Below are 25,065 nucleotides of genomic sequence, written 5' to 3' on the forward strand. Positions count from 1 at the left end.
GTCATTCAAAAATAATTTCTTCACAAGAGGTTTCTCTCTCACATATATATACCTTAGAGAGACTTATGAAACGTTATTACATATACGCACGCACGCACGCACGCGCGCGCACACACACACACACACACACACACACACACACACACACACACACACACACACACACACACACACACACACACACACACACACACACACATCCCCCATGCACTGTCTGTAATGATGCCATGGACCTCCAGTGGTTGAGAAACAGTGCTGGAGACAGCAGCAGAGAGTGCAATATTCACACCTACCTCAGCACATGCAGCAGAACATCAGCTATCACTCATGGACCTTAGAGTCCCACTGTGTACAGCACACAGACACCCAGCTGGAGATTGGATAATAAGCTCCTGGTAGCGCTGATCAATGACCCCCATGAAGACCTGTTGTATTTAGGAACGTGGAAGAGGAAACTGCTTTAGTATTGACTGGATTTGTTTTGTCCCAATGTGGCCATAATCCTCAGGTTAACTCTAAACCGCCTCAGCCTTCTGTGGCTCCTGTATACTTAGAGCAGGGGTCTTCAACAGGGGGTCCGGGACCCTTGGGGGGTCCTCAAAATCTTTGTGTGATAGAAACTTTTCCCCCCCTTTTTATATTAACCATTAGAATACTAGCGTCCATATTCAGAGAACTTTAGCCGAAAATAGCCTGGCATAGCCTCGCGAGGTGTTGTGAGCTTGTAGATCGGCTATTTTTGGCAAAGACGTTTGGTATAGAGGGGGGAAAAGAGCACACTAAGTACAGAGTGAAATGTCAAGTTATGTATTGACACCGGTTCAAGTGGTTAAATAACTGAAAACACGAATTGACATGATTCCAAAATACAATGATGATTGTGCTGTCAAACAATGAAACTATATGGAATCTATGAAAAGGTTGTGGGGGTCCCTGCTTCATCTCTCTCTCAACTAAGGGGTCCTTGGGCTGAACACGTTGAAGACCCCTGCTCTATGCACAGCAGCCATATTGGTGTTTGATTCTAATGAAGGCTCTGTTACATTTAGTGTGGCACAGTGGTTCTCAAACATTTGATTTCAAGGACCACCATAACTCTGAGAGTGTACAAATGGAACCCAATTAATCTGTACAATCCATTTGGTTCCATTTCTACACTCTCAGAGTTACAGAGTACAGACCCATAATGGGCCAAGGGGCCATTTGGAACCTTGTGAGACCCACTGGTGTAGCAGAGTGTTTCCAGTGAGCCAACGTGCACACTATCAGCACCCTGACTCTGTTTGACCAGAATGGACCAGAGCCTTAATCATTATCATTTCTTATATACTTAGTATACTTTTATTTACCATTACAGCCTTTTCTTGCTGTATGTGTTCACTTACTTACCGCATCATACCGTATAAGCACAATAGCTCAACGAGTGTACAGTGTTACATGAACACAGAGTGTGCAGAATGCTTGCAGATTTGTATGTATTGCTTTATATTGTGTGTGTGCACAATATAATACAGTATGTAATACAGTATGTGACAACACATTGCTCTGTTCTCCTCCCCCTCAAGGTGCCAAGGAGGTGAATGCCAGTGGGAAGACGTTCACGGTGCGCAGCTCTCTGGAGCTGCACGTGGACAGGAGTGATGACGGGGTTGCCTTCACATGCAAGGTGGACCACGTGGCTCTCTCCCAGACACCACAGCAGGCCACCGAAGTACTGGAGGTCCACTGTGAGTTCACCATGCACACACGCACACGCACACACACACACACACACACACACACACACACACACACACACACGCATAGTTCTATTGTTGCACTGCATTCAACTCTACCAAAAGTGATCTATTCTTTTTTAACGTATCATACCAGTAAGACACCCTAATCGGGAGACAAACGACCGTCAGGTCGCATACACAAACTTTAGAAGGCAATGGTAGCCAATCAGGAGGGAATATGGGAAATGGGACGGATCCATATTGATGACATGACTTTAGAGATACAGTGTTCCGCTCTGTGTGATTTTAGGGCAAAATCTGTAGGAGCAGTGTCCAAAAATGTGTTTTGCAATAATCAGCCTCATGGTGGTGCTAGAAGAGGCTCAAGTGAGAAATGAGGGGTGGAGGTTGTGGTTTGGCAGCCAAGGACTTTGTGTGCAAAGTTTGGCATGGATAGGGGCAACGGTGGCGGAAATATGAGCAGGGCAAATGTGCGACGTGACGTGACTGACTGACAGACAGACAGACAGACAGACAGACAGACAGACAGACAGACAGACAGACAGACAGACAGACAGACAGACACACACACACACACACACACACACACACACACACACACACACACACACACACACACACACACATAGTCAGATACTGTATTTTGTGTGTTTATGGATCTCATCATCTGTTTTTACGTCTGGAGAGAAATGACAGATTTAAGATTAGTTCGTTGTAGCTCCATGTAGCATAAAGCGATATACTCGATAGTTCTCAATAACAGTTGTTGTATCTTTCCCAGATGCTCCTCGCGTGGAAATCATCCACTCGCAGGCGTTCCCCCAGGAGGGTCAATACCTGAAGCTGGAGTGCGTCTCCAAAGGAAACCCCTCGTAAGTCACTGTCTGAGCAACGCACGCTGATGATGTTAGCAAACGTTTATCTCATCTCAAGCCTTAGCAGCAAAGTACATCTAGCAGCTACATCTACCTTTACAATCTGCACGCAGTGGGTTTCTGGTGCAGTGCAATGGAATGGAATGGATGTTTTGGTTTTGTACGACGGTCTTATCTCAAAACCTGGAGACTGAAGTCTGCTTACTGATGCAGCCTTTTCCATCATTCAGTAGAGCTGTCCCGCCTAGGAGGGAATCAGAAAATAAGATTTGTAAAAACTGTTGCTGTTGTATTACCAGGGGTCATGTTGGCTTGTGGTGGACATTTTTGTCAAAACCCCAGTTTTGCCACGGACATACAAAATGAGTGGACAATAATATTACCAGAAACACATAGAGAGCGAGACCTGAATCACAATAACAGGTCTGTAACTCTGAAGCCGGCAACACACATAAAGGTCATCCAACTTATGCGTTACTTGGGGGAGAGACAGGGGGAAGAGACAGCTTCAGTTCATTCCCTATGGAAGTCATGTGGTTTTGAAGAGGCTGCCTTGTCTCACGGCTGCCCTTCTCTGCTTCCCCTCCCCCGCGGCAAGGCAGGGTTTCAGGCTTCAAAACCATGTGACTTCACTTCCATAGGGAATGAATTGAAGCGGTCTCTTCCCCCCGTCTCACCCCAGATAACGCATAATCTGCGTTAACCTTTATGTGTGTTCCCGGCCTCAGAGTGTACAAATGGAATGGTGGTCCTTGCAAATAAAGCTTTTGAGAACAACTAATACTAGTAGTGGACTCATAACGTGCCATACTGTAGTGTCGTAATAAATCAATATCATGCATATCGTCGTTGTCGGGTGGAAACCTTGTATGTCCAAAACCGTTTGTTTTGTATTTGTCATTTTTAAAATGATTTAAACTAGTGAAAACAGCCGATCTACAAGCACACAACGCCTCGCACCGCGAGACGTTGTGTGCTTGTAGATCAGCTGTTTTCACTACTTTTGTGTGATGGCCTTGTATGATGAAGCAGTGCTTTACTTTGCGAAAAAAATTACAAATTTGAAACTTGGAGATACAAGGTTTCTGCTCGACAGTGACGATATTCGGAAGTAATCCTGGAGACTTGACATTCAGTAATTGAGTATTACGATCACAAATAAGAACACTATAACGGTGTCTAAAACCGAACATGTGTCCGTGTATGGACATATTGATGACCCCTGCTATATTACACACGGTGTGGTCCACTGGTCCCATATGGTTCTTCTGTCCTCTCAGACCGGACCCTGTGACGTGGACGAAGGACGGCGGCGAGCTCCCCGACCTGGAGAGGATTATCGTAGAGGGAAGGGAGCTGATCTTCACGTCTCTCAACAAGACAGACAACGGCACCTACCGCTGTGAAGCCAGGAACCACCTAGGGACCAGCAGTGCTGAATACGTTCTCTACGTGTATGGTGAGCTGCATGGGTCACAGGACAGTGGTTGATGTTGTCGGGCTGTTGGGCGGAGTATGTCCATGTTTTCATGTTTTTAAGCTTTTTCATGAATTCCTGGCTTATTTCCTTCGTCTGCGTTTGACAGCAAAAGTACTGAAAATCGCCGATCTACAGGCATTGTGAGCTTGTACAGTAGATCAGGTATTTTCCCACTAAGCACGCCGTCTAAAAGTGGTCTAATAGTGGTATAGATTTGAAAGTTTTTTTGTCGTCTAAACTTAGACTAGACGACTAATAGACGTCTAATAGTCGTCTAAATATAGACGGTCTGCATTTAGACGACTATTAGACGTCTATTAGTCGTCTAGTTTAAGTTTAGACAACAAAAAAAAATTCAAATCTATACCACTATTAGACCACTTTTAGACGGCGTGCTTAGTGGGTTCGCTATTTAAAATAAACCTCTTGGAACATTTTCGCCTCTAATGACGTGCCCAAAATAGGGGCGCCCTGCACGTTGAAAGTGGTTAAGTCTGTTTGTTTGTAGGCTTCATAAATATTTAACCAATGAAAAGTACGAACGAGAGCGGCACGCAGGTTCTTTTTTCATTTCCTGGAAACAGCGACCATATACGGTTACAGTATATTATGTACGTGTAATCTTTCTGCCCAAAACCAGATATCACCGTGAACGCCGTCAGAAGCGAGACACTGAGAGAGTTCACTGTGACTCAGGATACAAAATACACATCAGGCAAAGAAACCACAAGAGGGTTTAGAGTATTTATTTGTTCCCAATGAGTTGGACTAATATAGATTTGGGACGAGATACTGTAACATTATTTATATTTGGTTATAATCTGTATTGGCTTCTAAGTAATGCACTCTACTAGCTTACATAAGAAACCGTTAGCACTTGAATAGACTGATCACTGATATAGAGATCGAATAATACTGACACACAAATAATACTCACACACACACATGTGTGCCTGCACACGTGCGTGCACGCACACGCGCACGCGCGCACACGCGCACGCTCGCACACACACACACACGCACACACACACACACACACACACACACACACACGCACACACACACGCACACGCACACATGGAGGCGGTATACTGTATTTCAGAGGGCTGGAACAGAATGCATTCATCTTAACCCTCACCCTCACATCCAGCTCTTCAGGGTGATACATTCAGTCTGCACTGAAGCAACAGAGCTGCTTTATCAAGCCGCTGATCTGAGTACTGCACTGCTGATCCTAAACCGCACATGTGATTAGTATTAGACAATCTCAAATGCAGGCAAGCAGGGGGCCTTAGGTGAAACCAATGCTACCCACACTATTCCGTAAATAAACGTCCCAGATACCCATGCGTCCCACCTCGCGCACACACAAACTCACTCACACTCACATACCGGTATGTGCGGTGCATGGGAAATGTGTGAGGGGAGGAGGCACAACATTGGCTGCTTTGCCTTGTCAGGAATATCACCAGGAAGGATAACTAATTCCCCAGACCGCCAAAGGAGTTGGAGAGAGAGGGATAAAGGAACTCTGGGTGTCAGGGAGAACAGATAGCGCTTCCTTCTTCCTCCCTCTGCACCACCGCTGCTGCCACAGATGGCATTTGTCTTATGGCATTAAGTAATAATGCGTGAAAATGGAGAATGGAGCAGTGTGACTTCTCCCCCTTCTCTATTTTTAAGCGCATAAGGCAGTGGTTGATGAGGGGCACATATTGGGAGAGCTGGGATTTGGTTGGGGGAGAGAGGGGAGGATAGAGGAAAGAAAGATGAAGAGTGATGGGACTGTGCGTGTCTTTGTGCGGGGGTGGTACCGCGGGTACGGCAGCATTGGAGCTGTTTAGTTTGTTCTCCAGCTTGAAGGCAGATATGCTCTGATAAACAGGAGTAATCCTCTCAGGTATCAGCTGCTGTGTTCTGGTGTAGCTTTAATGTTAATGGATTCGTTCTCCCTTTTCGATGGGTGTGTGCTGTCTGTCAGCGAAGCAGTCGGTTGCCGTTTGCAAGTTAAAAGTCGCAAGTGACTACGCTGAGATGTACGCGTTATTTAATTAAAGTGGGGGTTGCACCACAAACAAACAAGCTAGTTTCCTTGCAGGGTTTAGCTGTTACTAATAGGGATGGTCCGATCAGGTTTTTTGGAACCGATCACCGAGCACCGATCACAAAAGTTTGATCACCCGATACCGATCAATCACCGATCCGATCAAGTTATTATTTATATATTATTTATATTTTCTAAATGTTAATGTTTTAACTTTAATTAATTCACTCATGAATTCATTTATATATTTGCCTTATAGTTATTTACCAGCATTATTTATTATCATAGCAGTAAATAATTATTCCTTCAGCACTGTGGAAATCAATACCCCAAAATGGCCTCAAGTGGGCATACTGAACGGCTGGTTGATCGGATGCACCGATCGGATTGGATCGGTGAATTTACCTTTTGATCTAAACCACCGATTATCACCGATCACGCTTTGATCGGCCCGATCCGATCCATTGCCGATTGATCGGTAACATCTCTAGTTACTAAATATGTGCACCTATACCAAATAGAATGGGTGCTTATGTGCATTCCGACCAAAGTTAATTTCTGCTATTTCAGTAGAACACCAAGTGTCTTGGCCTGTCTTTCCCCCAAAAGAATTAGGTTTGGTCTGTTGGCATAATGGCGTATACGTATGTCGAACAAATCAAATATGTACAACGTTTATTCCTGAAATATATAATCCGAAAAATAAATGGAATTTTGCTCAGTGAGGAAACAAAGGAGAACGTTCAAATCAGCATCTTGTGAGGCAAGAGAAAGAACTTGTTTATATATTCATAAACATGATTCAACATAGCATAACTTAACATAACATAATTCAAACTGGCTTGCATGAAGAGATAAATTCAGTGCCAAATTGCCTACCAGCTGCAATTTTGATTCAGTTAGAATAGCTATTGATGCTGAAAACTCTCATTTTTGTCCTGGCACAGCGTGCAAAAGAGCCATTTAACCCATTCAAAACGGGTACATGTCATTGTGTATCATTATTTTATGCTTTAACTTTTGAAAAATAGCAGATATACAAGCTCAAGCTGCAAGCTTGTAGATCTGCTATTTTTTTTAAATCGTGAAAATTCGAATTTTGACCCGATTCTATTCTAAGATTTTTTGAAAAACCTACGTTTCTATGTCAGCAATCTGGCCAGCCATCGTCAATGAAAAGGTCCTTTTCACTTAACTGGAGCTCAGTTAGTCTGTTCTTGAGAGACCACTATGTCAGTGGTTCTCAAACCTTTTCACGTGAAGGACCCCCAAAATGACATTTATTTGGCCACGGACCCCCATCTCAACATATCTAGTTCCAGGGACAAACCAGAAGCAAAATTTTAGTTACAAACGTTCGCTTTGAAAATACATATATTCAAAGATTTGCACGACATTTTCACAACCTTTTTCCAAAAAATAGCAGATCTACAAGCTCGCAGCGTGGCACTCGGTGCCGCGCTGTGAGCTTGTATATCTGCTGTTTTTCACTGGTTAAAGCATTCAATAGTTCTAGGCCTAAATGGGTTTTAACAGCAAGTGCCAGGAAGCAGTAGAGTTGCAACACAGCTTTTGTTTATCCATTACCACCGTGGTCTGAATTTGATTTCAATTGACGTGTGACCTTGATCAGCAGCTAGGAAATTAGTTTATGATAAACATATGCATCGCCTCGCACACCCTCACCCCTTGATTTCATATGGTTAGAGCAGGCTTATGTGATGTTATATTATGCTTCTATGTTTAGTGTACCGTAATGAATAAATAAGGGCCATTGCCACCCCACTCCCCCAATTGTCTTTGTATTCAGAACCCTTATCTACGAATCTCTCCTCCCGTGCTGATGGGCTGATAAATGTCACCTTGATGTTTAGGAGCCTTGTGATCCATCTCCTTTTCCCCATCTCCTAATTTTTAAGCGCTAAAATCTAATCATGTGTGAAGGCTCCATTAAAGATGTGGAAGAGGCACTGGCCCTAATTCACAGCCGCAAGCTGAAGTCACACACAGATAGAGAGTAAGGGATGGGACGATACGAAAATGTCGTATCACGATTATTGTGACAAAAGAAATCGCGATTTACAATATTGTCGCGATAATCAAAATCCCATTATCCTGGGGCGTAACATTTGCCAAAAAATCGCAGATCTACCTGTAGATCGGCTATTTTTTGGCAAAGATATTTGATAGCGAGTGAAAAAATGACTATATCAAGTACGTATATTATAAGTACGTTTTACCAATAGAGGGTTTATGTGGTACCGGATATGCAGCTCGGCAAATAAAAGGTGAATTGATCCCAGTGCATGACGGAGGATGATATCCCGATAAATTAAATCTCCACAATACGATTATCGTGAGTGTTTTTTTATCACGATAAACGATATATCGCTTATCGTCCTTATCGTCCCATCCCTAATAGAGAGTATGCGACGACAAGACAGTGACATACGGTCCTTTTGGGTCCATCTTTAACACTCTCATCTTGGATTTTTCTGCACAGTTTGTTAAATTATTGGCTTTGAAACCATGGCTTTTATTTACTGTGATATAAAGGACGCGTGTTTGCAACCTATCTGGGACCTTGGTAGTGATAGATGATTCAGTTCCTTGTTGGTGGAGTCTATTTGAATACACAGTGTGCAGCCCTAGTGAACCTGTTCATTATTTAACCCATTTAGGGCCTAGGATTATTGAATGCTTTAACTGTTGAAAAATAGCAGATATACGCGCTCACAGCGCGGCACCGAGTGCCGCGCTGTGAGCTTGTAGATCTGCTATTTTTGAAAAAGTCGTGAAAATGTGTGCAAATCTGAATATATGTATTTTTAAAGCGAACGTTTGTCAAATTTTGCTTCTGGGTGGTCCCTGGAACTAAATATTTTGAGATGGGGGTCCGTGGCCAAATAAATATCAGTTTGGGGGTCCTTCACATGAAAAGGTTTGAGAACCACTGACATAGTAGTCTCTCAAGAACAGACTAACTGAGCTCCAGTTAAGTGAAAAGGACCTTTTCTTTGACAATGGCTGGCCAGATTGCTGACACAGAAACATAGGTTTTTCAAAAAACCTTGGAAGGATTCAAAAGACACTTATAAAATCAGGTCAAAATTCAAATTTTCACGATTTTTCAAAAATAGCAGATCTACAAGCTCGCAGCGCGGCACTCGGTGCCGCGCTGTGAGCTTGTATATCTGCTATTTTTCAATAGTTAAAGCATAAAATAATAATACACAACTAGAAATACTGTTCCTTCGAAACAGTGTGGGCTCGCTTCCAACCCAACAAATAGGATACTTTAAGGTACTGTAAGGTACAGTACCTTACAGTATTGTACTGTACCTTACTATACTGTACTGCACCTTACTGTACTGTACTGTACTGTACTGTACTGTACTGTACTGTACTGCACTGTACTGTACTGTACTGTACTGTACTTTACTGTACTATACTGTACCTTACTGTACTGTACTGTACCTTACTGTACTATACTATACTGTACTCTACTGTACCGTACTGTACCTTACTGTACTGTACTCTACTGTACCTTACTATACTGTACTTTACTGTACTCTACTGTACTTTATTGTACTTTACTGTACTTTATTGTACTTTACTGTACTCTACTGTACTTTACTGTACTCTACTGTACCTTACTGTATTGTTTTGTACTTTACTGTACCTTACTGTACTTTACTGTACTCTACTGTAACTTACTGTACTTCACTGTACTCTACTGTAACTTACTGTACTTTACTGTACTCTACTGTACTGTACCTTACTGTACTTTACTGTACTCTACTGTACCTTACTGTACTGTACTTTACTGTACTCTACTGTAACTTTCTGTACTGTACTGTACTGGACTGTACCTTACTGTACTATACTATACTGTACTCTACTGTACCGTACTGTACCTTACTGTACTGTACTCTACTGTACCTTACTATACTGTACTTTACTGTACTCTACTGTACTTTACTGTACTCTACTGTACTTTACTGTACTCCACTGTACCTTACTGTACTTTATTGTACTTTACTGTACTTTATTGTACTTTACTGTACCTTACTGTACTTTACTGTACTCTACTGAACCTTACTGTACTTTTACTGTACTCTACTGAACCTTACTGTACATATTCTATGTGTTCTAGAGGTGTATATTGAGTGCATATACTGTAGGTTAACAATCCCAGATCACATCTGTCCTCCGCTATGTCTATAACCAAGGCATTCTTCTATGTGGCCACTCCAGACTGAGGAGTGGAGCATGACTTTTATTGTGTTTGTGGATCTGATTTGAAAATGCATTGGTTGTGATATCTCCCTGAAAACCAACAACAACCACAAATACGGCTGATTGTCCCTGCGGGTTCTAGGATATATACTGTAAATCCCATTGCCCGGGATCCTAAAACCTTATTCTTTTTAAGTAAAATTTCTAAAACACTACAAAACATGTCTCAAAGACAAATACAAGCAAACGTCTCCACAGTAACACAGTAACAGTTGTTTGTGTGTGTGTGTGTGTGTGTGTGTGTGTGTGTGTGTGTGTGTGTGTGTGTGTGTGTGTGTGTGTGTGTGTGTGTGTGTGTGTGTGTGTGTGTGTGTGTGCGTGCGTGCGTGCGTGCGTGCGTGTGCACATTGTAGATCAACTTCATAGCAGTATTAAGTGGTCCATCTATGTTTTTTATTAATAATAAAATCTGCAAAGTAACAAGTAACTGAGGCTGTCAAATGCTGTATTTATAGTAGAGTATATGTAACAAAAATGGAAAGTAGAGTAAAAGTACCTCAAAATTGTACTGTAGGTACAAGTACTTGAGTAAATGTACTTGCTTACTTTGCAGCACCACTAGCCTTACATTAAGACGCTTTCTGCCGAGACTTTCGCATTGTCACTGCAGGGCCGTCTTATGTAAGGCTACAGCACCACAGAACAGCCAATGACAGACAGGCCTTTAATCACAGCTGTGTCAATCAGTAGAGTGGAGAGGGACATTTATTTATAGTTTTAACTATAACTATAGTTTTATACATCACACAGCTTAGACATTTGGATCAAATCAGAGAGCAGACCTGTGTGAACGCATTGATATAAATAGCATATCTGAAGTGTGAATATTGCAGCCACAGCGCCTTAACATAAACATGGGTCTATTATCCTTCTCTCCACCCTGTCCCCACTCACTACACCCATTGGAAATGCATTGGGTGCTTAAAGTTAAACATTTTTATTTTTTTATAATTATTCTACGAAACATTTCAAAACGAAAAATACAAGCACACGTGTCCTCAGTAAGCTGAACACATAAAAATTTGAATGGTGTTGAAAGGTGTAAGCGTGTAGGAGATGAATCGCGCCAAAGTTTTGAGGAGATACTGACTAGTATAGTATATAAATAAACAAATAAATAATGAAGATAACATACGTGTGCTCGCCTTCCAGGCGAGCCCACAATAAGGTGTAGGCTACCCGTTCTAAATGGGTTAAAACAAGTAAAGGTTTCAGTAAAGTTTCCTCTAACCTCCCTCCTGATTCTAGCCTCGGGTAGGAGATTTTAATTAGGGCCACGCGCCAAGGTCATTGTGACCACACTGCCACTGCTGCAAATGCCACCCACATGGAACAACAAGAAGAAGTAAATGTGCGCGTTGATGGCATCACTATAATGCCACTGTAATGCAGCCGCGTGAGCTTGTAGATTGGCTATTTTTGGTGTGCGACACCAACAACAACTACGGCATAAATCACCCTTAAAGCCCAGTGACAGAAAAAAAAGGTAATTGGGCGTGCATGGGTCAGAAAGAGCCATATGCAGATTCATTACCAGTTCTTCTAAAATGGCAGCCGGTCTGTTCCTACCCTTCATCTGTGATTAGCACACCTTTTAGCCTTTCGCAATTGCCGCCATAATTCCTGGAAAATGCCTTTTTAATGGTTCCTCGCTGACGATGAGCCTCTTCCTTTTTTCCCCTGGTTCAACCTTTCCTCAAGACATGCACTTAGCTACACGGTGATTCACGGTGAGGCTGAAATGTCACCCAGACGTACGAGATGACGAGGGGCCCCGCAAAAGGCGGACCACAGCCAATTAAAAGCCTGCAGCTCAGCCATAATAAGCACAGAGACATAAACATAGAAGCCAGGATGCTACTGTAACCTCGTTAACTTTGTCACGCGGTGACGCGGCCGCGCCAACTCCACGAGTCCATTTTTTCCAATTACTTTAATGAGTGACATGTATGTGGGCAACAACGTTGCCTTGATAGTGGCTCTACACAGAAAAACCCCTCTGTGTTCATTTGACCAAAATGCACCCCGTAAGGATTTTACTGTATCCCCTCTAGTGAGATGTGGGGTTTGACGCAAAACTTGATTTGCATCCTGGTACGAACACATCAGTTGTGGCCAAGTGACAAATTAAAACCCAATCTTTTTTTTATCTTTTTTCTTTCAGTATAAACTAAACTAAACTGAACTTAAGTCAACCCTAGTGTCCCTATTGGCCCTGTCATAATGCAAAAATAGTCGCGGTGAGCTTGTAGATAGGCTGTTTTCGTTGAAGAGATTTACTGTAGTGTAGGGAGAAAAAAGGAAGGGGCCAAGTACAGACCTCTGGGGCACCCCAGTTCATAGAAAATGCTATCTGTTGGGTAGCTGAACATGTTCAGTTCACCTTCCAAAGAAAGTCGTTGATATTGGTTGAAGGTCGCATAAAAAAAGATAAATCTGTTGTTCTCAAAGTGGTGTCCAGGGACCCAAATAGGGGGTCCAAATAAACACTTCCAGGTCTTTAACTCTGAGAGTGCACAACTTGAACCAAATGGACCCGTAATTGAAATAAAATAGGAAAATCAGGAGCTCTCGTTGGAATGAATTAGGAGGTAAGTCTAACCCGAAATTATTGAATGCAGGCAAATACTTCAGGAGCTGTGCTCACAGGTTGCAACATCGCACCCCACACAATGAATTATATATTGATAATATTTTGTTCTCAGCACCAACTCAAAAGTCTGTCAAATGTCTGTCTAGCTGAACCTTGGCCCAGGCGTATCAGACAACAGGCCCTGCTTTTCGGCTTTTCTATTCCAAAATGTTGCTCTCTCTCCCCCCAAAAGCCTGCTTAACCCTCAGCAGTGGAGGAAACGGAGCTTTGATATAGTCCAAGATTTATTCACCGTCTCGTGACCTTCTGAATGCTGCCCCATAAAACTGGAGCTTTCGCCTCAAGCATTACATGTTACGGCACATGGCGGTCGAAAGCAAATCTGCAGACTGCAGCCAATGAATACAGCAGGTCATTCAAATTCAGCCTCTTGGTCGATAACATTTGTTTAGTCTGGACTCTGGACCTTGACCCAGACCCACACTGAATCATAATGGTCTATCCGGTGATTCAGCACAGCCAACATCATTATAAAGGTTCCACTCTGGCCATATTATTGTTAAGTTATCAAGATGGGTATCTGCTATTATAGCCTAATAAGAGAAAACCACGGCGGTTGATGATGCTTCACCATTGTTTTGTGTTCTGTGTTCATTTGATTAACGATAATTCATGTTTGCTGTTTTAGGATGTGTACATGCCTACAGTATGTTCATGTTTGTTTTAACATGTATGCTAAGTTATCATGTGATTTTAACATTTTTAATTTCCCCGCTACATTGATATATACGTATATACTGTGTGTATATATATATATATATATATATATATATATATATATATATATATATATCTTCATTGTCGGCTTGAAACCTCTTATCTCCAGTTTCAAATATGTAAGTATTTTCATAAAGCAAAGCCTGCTTCATCATACAAGACTAGTGAAAATAGCAGATCTACAAGCACACAACGGCTCGCTGTGCGAGGCGGTGTGTGCTTGTAGATCGGCTATTTTCACTATTTTAAGTCATTTTTAAAACGACAAATACAAAACGAACGGTTTTGGATATACAAGGTTTCCACCTGACAACAACGATATGCAATATGTATATACCTGTATATATATACACTGTATATTATTTTGTTCCATTTACTACATCATTGTTTCAGCCTAACTGTCCCAATGTCGTTTTGTGTTGTGTTATTTCTTTGTGTGTTTTTCCGTGTGTGTGTGTGTGTGTGTCACCAGACGTCCCCACCACCCTGCCTCCATCCACCACCACCCTCCCCCATACCTCTCCTCCAGATACTACCTCACTGTTAGAACCCCAGGCCTCAGACCCCACTGGAGACACAGGTACTGTATCACTGACCCCTGCTGCACAGCACAGTGCACACTCCCCTCCACGTGCGCCTTCCTCTGACTTTCACCTCATGATCCATACGCTGACTGGAGCTCCTTTCTCTGCAGCCCGTGCAGCTCTTTTTCTGTCTTTCTTTCGTTCTTTCTTTCTTTTTTTCCCCCCTTATATTTTCCTCCTGCTGCAGATGCATTTATTTGAGAGGTTGGCGCTGAAAACGACCTTATATAAGAGATGGGTAGATGGATAGATAGATTGATGGATAATTAACCAGACAGACAGACAGAATGAACCTAAATAAATAGGCGAGAACTCTGAACAAATAATAGGGCTGGAAGACCTGTGTGCTTTTCAGTGCAGGGATATTTTGGGGAATGGTATTTGGGGCTCTGTGTGTTTCTGCCCTCTTTCATTTTCCACCCACTTGTCTCCAGCTGTGTGTTGTTTCATTATAACCTCTCTCTCTCTGTCTCTCTGTCTCTCTCTCGTCGTCCCCTCCCTCTCCCTCCGCTCAGCTTTACGTAAGTGAAAGTCCTAGTCTCCCACAAGGAGCTCTCCTGTCCTCTCATGCATCTCCTCCGCTCTCTCTCTTCTCCTGCACAGCGCTTTGTATTTCCCCTTCCATCCGCGGTGATTTCATCTATCCAACAATGCTTTCTTCAAATCCCCCCATATTTCAAAGCGCTTCAGAGGGTCCTTCCAGCCGTTCCACCATCATGCTTTGCAGCATTGTATTTTATTTTATTTTCATTTTGTGGAATTTTCTTTTCTTTTTTTTCCCTCTCCAGTCTTTTATTTATATATTTCCTCTTCATACACTCCTCCCTCCCCCCTCTCCTGTCCTCTACATCTTCCAGAAAGCTCTCTGATACATACTGTAGCTATATCGGGCTCCAGCGATGCTGTTGATCATTGTGCGTCGACGTGCACCTACCATCCTGCTTGATGTATGTGTATATAATGTGGCGAGGTGCAACAGAAACTCCTTTCCTCGTGTTTGAGGCGGGGGTGGTGGGGGGGGGGGGGGGGTCGGAGGGAGGGTGGGAGGCGGTGGGATCTAAGACCGCCTTCACTTCTTCCCTGGTCGCCGAACACAGCACCGCGTCTTGCTTTCAAAGCGTCTGTTTGATTTATTACCAGGCCGCGTGACTGGCTCCACTTGAAAGCCAACCACTCCTGTGCTCCTTCTTTCTTCCCACACTCGGGATGTGCACTTTGTCTCCTAATAAAGATCTCATGGCGCTCAGAGGAAATGCGCCAGGCTGAGCTGGACATAGCAGCCAAACAGCACGGCCAAAACTGCTGACCAAAGACTGGCTTTCTTCTTAAAGGGATATTTCACTTTCAGAAAAAACTTTGGGTCATTTTATCGTCTGCTCAGGCTCAATATTCAGATGTTTGATGTAAATGTTATCAGGCCCTCCAGGTCCCCACACACACCCATTGTAACTTCAAACTCCATTTTAACCATGATAGATTCATTAAAAACACCCATTATTGTTTCTAGTGATTCATACTACCCTCCTAATACGTGAGCTGGCCGTGTTTTTTCGATAACTTTTTTCATTTGTTTTTAATAATTCTTTTGGAAAATGGAAAAGATTCAATACAATAAAGAATTATTAAAAATCTCTCTCTCTCTCTCTCTCTCTCTCTCTCTCTCTCTCTCTCTCTCTCTCTCTCTCTCTCTCTCTCTCTCATCTGCTGTCTCCATTTGAATTTCTTTCAGCTATACCCTCTCTTCTCTATCACTCTGGCTGTCAGGGGCCAGGGCATTGCCATAACGTATCAACTTCAAATTCTGACTTTAAATGGCCATATTTAAAATGGATTTAATAATAATATATTAATAGCTGCAACATGTCCGTGTCCTATCCAAGATCCGAACCACAGTCCTGTATGAGACACCACATTTCCTTTTACTGCTTTTCCAATAAGACATCCTCATATTGTGCTATGAGCTTTGGGCAGTACTAGTTTTCAACCAGTAGGTGTCCTACCAGATGCCAGGGTCTACATTTCTCAATGGAAGTGCAAGGAGACAGGAGACAACTTCCAACCACTGTAGATGAGCTAGTTGGTGTGGTTGCTATAGGCAACACACCGAAGTGAACCTGCTTTTTGTTACCTTTTGCACAAAAGAAAAGTGAAGCTTTTGGTCATGCTTCATAGACTGTTGTCACTGTTGTCATGCTTCACATGACATCACAATATACTGTATACCATACCGTTTGATTAAAACTAATAAGACGCCTCAGGGCGACATGCGACCTCGCCCATTCTTGGCCATCTGCCCAGTGATGTATATCGGAGCAGTTACCCATATGTGGAGACCCCTGCATGATAGTCAACCAAAGTGATGTCAGAACATGCCCATACTGTATATGGGCATTATCAAATATGGGCATTCCCAGATGCCCTTAATATTGATGACATCGGGACAGGGATCTCCATATATGGGCATAAAACGGACAAGGACGTAATTTATTTGCAAGTGTGACTCGTTGACATCAGCAATCTCCATATATGGGCATAAAAGCCAGAGCGTGCTGTATTTCTCAAAAGAAACAACATAATATGTTCCAAGTACAGGGACTGGTAAATCAGATTCTATACCACAGTAAAACCCTTTGTTTTAATACTTAAAGAGGTGGTGCCATAGTTTTGTACTTTTTCAGTTTTTCATGTGTCTAGGAGGTTGAAAGTACATCATTGGACCCCCTGGTGTGTTTTTTATGAGCAATTATGTATTCTCTTGGTATTTGTTTGTTTTCTCTTGGAGGCTGCCACCTTGTTGTCAAAAGTGTCAGTTAAAAAACACAGATACTTTTACATCACAGAATCAACTCCTCCCCTAATTACCATTCACCCAACACTGTGGGGTGTGGCTAACTTCAGCTGGATCACCACCCACCATGATATCCATGCATACTTAATGAACTGGGGGTGTGGCCACATAAAAACCCAATTTTAACTCTTTCTGTATACTTTTTTGGAAAAAATCTTCCTCCTAGTATAATCATAATACCTGATAATCATGTTTTAGAGGGGGGGAAATCATGGCACCACCTCTTTAAGCATAGTCTGGGATCATTAATTCCATTTTCAAAGTTAAGGTACTGTAAGTAAAACAATGCATTTGCAAGATCTGGAGAGACAGGGTGACCCTTGTTACCCAACTCACAATGATCAGAATATAGAAATTGAACTTTTTAACAATAAACATTTTGTATAGATCCATTAACAGCACCTTAACACATAGTTGTTATTTTTTACTGTGCATGATAAAAGAAATGGCTAACTGACTCTTTTAGATGACAATATAATGAGCATGCAGTGTTCTGTGAACAAAACAAACTTCACACACAGGTGAAGATTGTCTAAATACAACAAAAGATGGCTATAGTTAGCTCATCATCAGGCATGTGTAAAAGCTCTAGCGCTTTGTTGTGGTTAAGACCACAGCTATAATTGATCTTCTATTGCTCCTAATGGCACTCTTTGAGATTCAAGAATGTTGTCTTCTTGCCTCTGATCTCAACAAGCCTCATTAGCTGCCGTGACAACTGACCTCTGGGACAGCATGTCCCAGAGGCAGTGGTGGAAAGTAACATTTACTCAAGTACTGTGCTTACAGTACAATTTTAAGGTACTTTTATACTTACCTTACATTTTTCAGTACTTTATACTTTACTCCCAACCTACTTACTGTAGATTTAGATTATTATTAGAAAACATACTGTATATTAACCAATTAAGCCCTATTGTATTTTAATACTTTGGATCTAAAAGCTCACAATGTGGCACAATGTACTGTAGTGCGTTGTGAGCTTGTAGATTGTCTATTTTTACTTTTGGTACTTAATGTAAAAGCATGTTTAGCTTTTTTATTTAACGTTTAATTTAACTTTTACTAAAGGTAACTTTTTACTGTTTGTCTTTTACATTGTGGTATCGCTAGTTACTTAACCACTTCCTGTAAACCCCCTAGGCTTAGTGAAACGGCACTTTCACCACTCTCTGCCCAACAACAACTGAATGCTAAATAATAAATGGTAAATGGTGCTTTGGAACGATACAAACACAGTGGAAAGTAACATCAAAGGTGATACACCCTCCCCTACAACCACATCCTCCTCTGGATGATGATGATGATGCGTTAGTCCAGAGGAAAATGAACTCACTTTTCTGAGCCTTATTATTCAAAAAACTACAGATTTTTGATGTCATGACCCCTTTAAAGGGGAAGACCACCCATTTTCAATATTGAACTATGTCATTAATATACCTTAGAGGAGTTTTGTGGAAATAAAAAAAAAGTTCCCCCCCTTCTGTGTTGCCTAGAACTGGAGGATTGATTTGGGGGTTTGTATTGTAAAGTACAACTTGATGACATCACACATTGTACTTTACAATACAAACCCCAAAATCAATCCTCCAGTTCTAGGCAACACAGAAGGGGGGGAACTTTTTTTCTATTTCCACACAACTCCTCTAAGTTATATTAATGACATAGTTCAATATTGAAAATGGGTGGTCTTCCCCTTTAAGTAGAACATCTGCATCCCTCCTCCACCACTGCATCATGTCAGGGCTTCTGATTGGTCGGGGCAGACATGATTTAGCTGTATTAGATTTACACCTGACATTAAAATGCATCCCTGGTGTACACACCGAAATTAGATTTTTTATTTCCCGCACAAAATGCAGGACCGCCGCACTTGTCACTTCCTCTTGTAATATTTATATCCTTTATACAGATGGCAAGCACTTGGAAAATTGCATTCCGTGTAGTCTAAAGCTGCCTGTCACCCTGTTTTTACTTTGCCTGCTCTTCCCTATATATAGCTGGATCTGCATGTAGCTATTTGCTGTACGCGGAAATAGAGAACCATGACGTGTATACACTACATCACTGATGCCATCCACTGTTTTACTGGCCTTCTCTGGATGTGATCTTTGGTGTGTCTCCACTTGGATTTTAATGGCTATAATTAATGTATTAAAATAAGCCAGGCTATAACTGTTTTTAAATTTGAAATCATGAACACCACACAAATATAATTATTTATTGATTTCATTGACACGTGTGTGTGTGTGTGTGTGTGTGTGTGTGTGTGTGTGTGTGTGTGTGTGTGTGTGTGTGTGTGTGTGTGTGTGTGTGTGTGTGTGTGTGTGTGTGTGTGTGTGTGTGTGTGTGTGTGTGTGTGCGTGCGTGCGTGCGTGCGTGCGTGCGTGCGTGCGTGTGCTTGCGTGCTACTCATTTATGCATGCTCCGTCATGCAGTGTGTAAGGGGGCGTTGACACTGACATTGGCTATGTGGAAACGCCAGATGTTTCCCCATGTATTTTAATGAGCCTTGTCTGTTCCTGTAGCAGTAATGTAGTGAAAATGTAGAAGGAAAAAAAAGTAGACAACAGCTGATGAGGATGCTGATTGATGACATACCGTAGGAACTGTGGTGGAAAAAGTACAACTTTTTTCAAAGTAAAAAGTAAAAGTATCAATAGTACAGTACAATGTTCAAAATGTACTTAAGTAAAAAATAAAAAAAAAGGTATTGCTGCAACTGCGGTTTTCCCGGTGACCCTGAGCACAACGGTGGGGGCGCGGGAGTGGGGGGAATTCAAGATAGAACACAGTAACACACCAATGACTATTACCGATGGAGAGGTTAGCATTATGTATTGAGAGGCACTCTTGCCGATTTCGTAAGAGACTCGTCGCCAATTTGCAAGATATTACAAAGTTATTTGGGGCCATGATGATAACCCCTTCTTCCCACTACTAGACTAATAAGGATTTATATTGTCTGTGTTGTTGTTTACAACCACAATTATTCACGTGTGGCAAGATCGCGGTTCCACTAGTTTTACTAGTAGGCTAGTGTAGGCTTAGAAGCCTTTTCAGAAGTTAATTTAATGTTTTCCATTTAATGATTTCCATTATCCTAATCTAATCTTGCGCTAATGCACGCAACTATTTTCGCCAGGTTTTAAGGCCTAGTAGGCTTTTCAGAAGTTAATTTAATGTTTTCCATTTAATGATTTCCTTTATCGTCATCTTGCACTAATGCACGCTACTGCATGTTTTCGCCAGGTTTTAAGGTCTTGTTTTAGTTGTTTCTGCTCGCGACCCTCCTTGCCCATCAGCCCCCACCGTTGCGCTCAGGGTCACCGGGAAAACCGCGGTCGCGGTATTGCCATATACACTGTTGACACATGCACACTCTGACACACCTCTCCATGCACTCCACCTCCCCCCTCTCTCTCTCACTCGCACACACTCGCACACACTCGCACACACACACACACACACACACACACACACACACACACACACACACACACACACACACACACACACACACACACACACACTCTCTCTCACTCACACACACACACGCACACACGCACTACGCACATGACCATAACAGGTCTGTAACACTGAGAGTGTACAAATGGAGTGTACCAAATAGATTTGGTTCCATTTGTACATACTGTTTTATGGGGGTCCTTGCAAATAAAACATTTGAGAACCTAGTCCTAGTGGACTGATTTACTCATAGTAAATAAGTGTCATACATATTCGGAAGAAAACCTGGAGTCTGACATTCAGTTCAGCAGTTCAACAGAGAAAACCAAGTCTTGCCACGGACACATTTGACCCCTGAGACAGACACACTCACACTTGCACACACACGCACGCACGCACGCACGCACGCACGCACGCACGCACGCACGCACACACACACCACACACACACACACACACACACACACACACACACACACACACACACACACACACACACAGCTATCCCCATTGCCCAGCCGGCCTTAATGGCTGTAATAACTCTTCTGCCAAGTATCATGAGGGCTATACAATGTCATCAGAACCCCGACTCCGTTGCACCCGCTGCCTCCCACTCTCCGCAGAGTTCTCGGTGAAAATCTGCCAAATGCATTTTTATGGCTTGCAAATTAGCTCTGACCTTCCTGAGCCGAGAGGTTGAATAAAACACAGAGTTTTTTTTTCCCCCGGTGCTATTTAAAATATTTACGATTCGCTTCTCGTAATCAGCGTCCACAGTGGCCACGGCCGGACCTTATAGCCGAAAGAGAGAGAGAGAAAACCTGGCTCGCCAATGTGGAGACGACGATTAGTCACGCCTATAGAGTATCTGCCTGCTGTAAAGACAGTAGGAAAGAAACCATCTACCTCCTGAGAGAGAGAGAGAGGGGGGGGGGGGGGGGGGAGGAGGGAGAGGGAGAGAGAGGGGGAGAGAGGGAGAGAGAGGTGAGAGAGAGAGAAACAAAGTACTTTTTTCCCCAGGGTCCATTTGGCTCGTTCCTGTGAGCAAGGGGAAACGACAAGAGAGGAGAATAAGAACTAAACAAATGCAATGACAACCTTGAGACTCAGTACACCGTGGAACACAGAGTATGTCAGCGAATTGTCCCAATGTCGTACCGGAGAGAGGCCGATGGCCACCTGGACTGTTTTTGTTTTAGCTGTCAATCTGTCTGGAGGTTGCCGCGGTAGAGCCGTGAACCAGTGCAGCTCAGTGCAACTCAGTGCTTCACAGTTTGCTGTGTTCTCGGCAGTGAACAGAGAGAGAGAGAGAGAGAGAGAGAGAGAGAGAGAGAGAGAGAGAGAGAGAGAGAGAGAGAGAGAGAGAGAGAGAGAGAGAGAGAGAGAGAGAGAGAGAGAGCGAGAGCGAGAGAGAGCATTTTGTTCTGGTCTCTTCCCGTCAATAGAAGATAGATTCTATGCACTCGGGGTTCCGGGGACGTGAGGGATTGGGGCACCTGAGGTGAATGGCAGAGTGTTCAGGAGAAGGATTGGTCAGGGATGAATAAAAGGTGCATGGTTCAAAATCTACAGATACAACAGGTGTATTAGATCCAGCAAGGATCCCATATGCTGCAGATTGAATTCAGGATAAGTAGAACCTACTAAATATTACATCCTCTCCCTTTTAACTACAGCCCTTGCTACTGTAAGATCTTCCCAAAACTATGAAGACAATAGACAATAGACCCCTATGAAGACAATAGCCCCACTCAAACCAAACTATTATGTTCAGTTGGTACCAAGGTCAGAAACCAATCCATAAAGCAGCCACATACTTTTATCGTTAAGTGATACTGTCACTGAGCAGAGGGAATAAAATAAATGAGGAAATGATATTTCCCCCATATAGACCCTATATAATATGGAATATAATACAGCTGATTGCTGCCATTAATTAGCAAATAGCTCACAGGGTGAAAAGGGTCAACGCAGATTTTGATTGAGTATTGATTTGCTGTCTTTTACTTCTTTTACAAGTTGGTGCCGTTGGCTTTATAGGAATCGGTAGCAAATTGAAAAGGCACACGTCTCTGGACCAAGCAATGCTCCATCATGTCTTTAACTCCATGTTCGCTCCTCAGAGCTGCAGGAGGCCGAGGGTAGAGCCTTTGTTAAGGGCTAAATAGACGCAGGAACAACTTTAATTCCTGGGAGGGGATTCTTAACGGCTTGGTTCCATTTGCTATCGATCCGGATATAAATGGAGGCGGCATGCCAGGCCGCGAGATGAGCCAGGGACCTCCTCTCTCTCTCGGGGCCGGCATCCAGGGAATCCGCTTGGCTGATGTGTTTAAACCGTAAAGGCTAAGTTCCGGTCGCAGCTTTCCCAGGAGGGCGAGGATGGTTAAATATTGAACACCATCTGAGTGCCATAGCTTTCTCTGCCTAGTTCTCTTTTTTTTCTCCCTCCCTTCCTGCTCTCTGCTCTTAATAGCAAAACTCTAAGGAGCGCACAAGGAATTAAAACATAATGCAAAGGTCCTTCCACTTTACGCTGGCCGAGCTTATTGATGACCTGCCACATTAAGTCGCTCCGGGGAAGAATTATAGCAACAATTTGGAGTAAAGCGTGGAACAGAAAAAAGGAGAGAAATCATTAGATCTCAGGGCCGGTGTTATGAATTACATGTAATAGCCCTTCTATTCATTACACCTCAATGGCAGAGGACACTTTGAGTAACCCTGAAGTGCACTCACACGCACGCGTACACACAGCACAGGAGGTCTTAATTTGCCGAAATGAGCTTTTATTTGATTTTTATATTCATTCTCTTTCTTGTTCCCTCGGGGGAAGGATATTTATTGGGGCGATGACGCCATCTTGTTTCATCCAAGAGCACTTACTGTATCTGGGTAGAATATGGCTACTTGATGCTTCCATCCTTCTCGTAACTAACAGTTAATCACAGGAAATATGAAATAGACAGCTGTATAAATAAGAAGAAAAGGTTATCATCACCCATGCAGGTATTGTTTATTTTGTTTAGTTTTTTTTGCACTTTTCTGCCTTTATTGAGAGAGGCAGGACACAGGGAAGGAGAGACAGGGACTGACACGCAGCAAAGGACATCGGGCTCGAGAATCGAACCCACGACTCGCTGTCAGGCTGAATTAGAGCCTATAGTATGGTATGCCCCTTAACTGCAAGGCCAGTGGCGCCCCACCAATGCGTTGTTGAGGTCATTTCACTACTAGGTTCTTTCACTGACATGGGACTTTAGCTTTAGCTTGCACTGACTGATTAGCTCAAGCCGTGGGGTTATCACTCAACTCACCTATAAAGAAATGGTGTGGGATGATAATAAGATAACTAATGTATCTAAAATGAATAATGTGATGGGAAAGGGGAAAACAAAACATTCCAAATTCCCAAAGCTTTAAGTTGGCACTTTCAAACCTCAGAATTTGACGTTGCACATTTTAAACGTAATCACTTACCGTGCAAGATGGCACTGTGTGGGTAACAACAGTAAATATTTTTTGATGCAGATACTTTTGTTTGTACTTTTACTCATGTAACATTTTGAAAGGGGTACGGTGGCGCAGTGGTTAGCGCTTCGCCTCACAGCTAGAAGGTCCTGGGTTCGATTCCCGCCGGGGGACGCTGTGGGTGCTGGCGGCGTGTTCCTCCTCCGTGTCATCAGCGCCCACACCCTAGGTGGGGTTGGCGATAGGGCCTTTCTGTGTGGAGTTTGCATGTTCTCCCCGTGTCTCCTAGGGTTGATACCCTCACAAAAACATGCACGTAATCCTGGTCTCAATAATGCCTCCCCCTAGCCAGCCGGGGCGCCTGATGGAGGGGAAAGGAACTGGTTGGAATAACGTGTTCCTTCCATGCGCTACGTCCAAACCAGGGAAATCTCCACTGTCAGGTGAAAAGAAGCAACTTGGACTCCTCATGCATAGAAGGAAGCATGAGGTCAGTCTGTTGTCTCCCCAGGCGTGCCAGAGGGAGAGCAGTGCCCAGGATTACATAGGCAATTATCACTGGGTGAAAAAATGGGTTACAAAATTGTGGGATAAAAATTATGAGAAAAAAAAAAGTAACATTTTGAAAACAGTCCATTTTCTTGTAACACAGTATTTTTGCATTGCGATATTGCTACTTTTACTTAAAGTAAAACATTTGAGTACTTCTTGCACCACCGAGCTGAGGACAGTTTTAGCAACGTGTCCAAAGGTTTCAGATCTGCAGGGAAATTGAGCGTATTGCTGTAACTTGCATGCGACTTAATGAATTCACTTGATTAATTATTCCACATTGCTTATAACCTCAGGTTTTTACACTGCTGACCACAATCTCTTCTCTCTCTGAGG

At 42.9% G+C, this 25,065-nt stretch overlaps 1 protein-coding gene across 1 annotated transcript in view; it reads left to right on the plus strand.

Annotated features, from left to right (window-relative positions):
* Nucleotides 1-25,065, plus strand: part of cadm2a (cell adhesion molecule 2a) — a gene marked incomplete at both ends in the record, with an annotated part of 501,190 nt that overhangs the window by 454,888 nt on the left and 21,237 nt on the right. Inside the window, 4 exons of the mRNA XM_080748396.1 lie at nt 1,566-1,727; nt 2,521-2,611; nt 3,895-4,073; nt 14,280-14,387. Of these exons, the coding sequence (XP_080604522.1) occupies nt 1,566-1,727; nt 2,521-2,611; nt 3,895-4,073; nt 14,280-14,387 (540 nt within the window). The remainder of the gene's footprint in view (nt 1-1,565; nt 1,728-2,520; nt 2,612-3,894; nt 4,074-14,279; nt 14,388-25,065) is intronic.

This window comes from Nannobrachium achirus, assembly GCF_963921795.1.
Source record: "Nannobrachium achirus genome assembly, chromosome: 19".
Lineage (NCBI taxonomy): Eukaryota > Metazoa > Chordata > Actinopteri > Myctophiformes > Myctophidae > Nannobrachium > Nannobrachium achirus.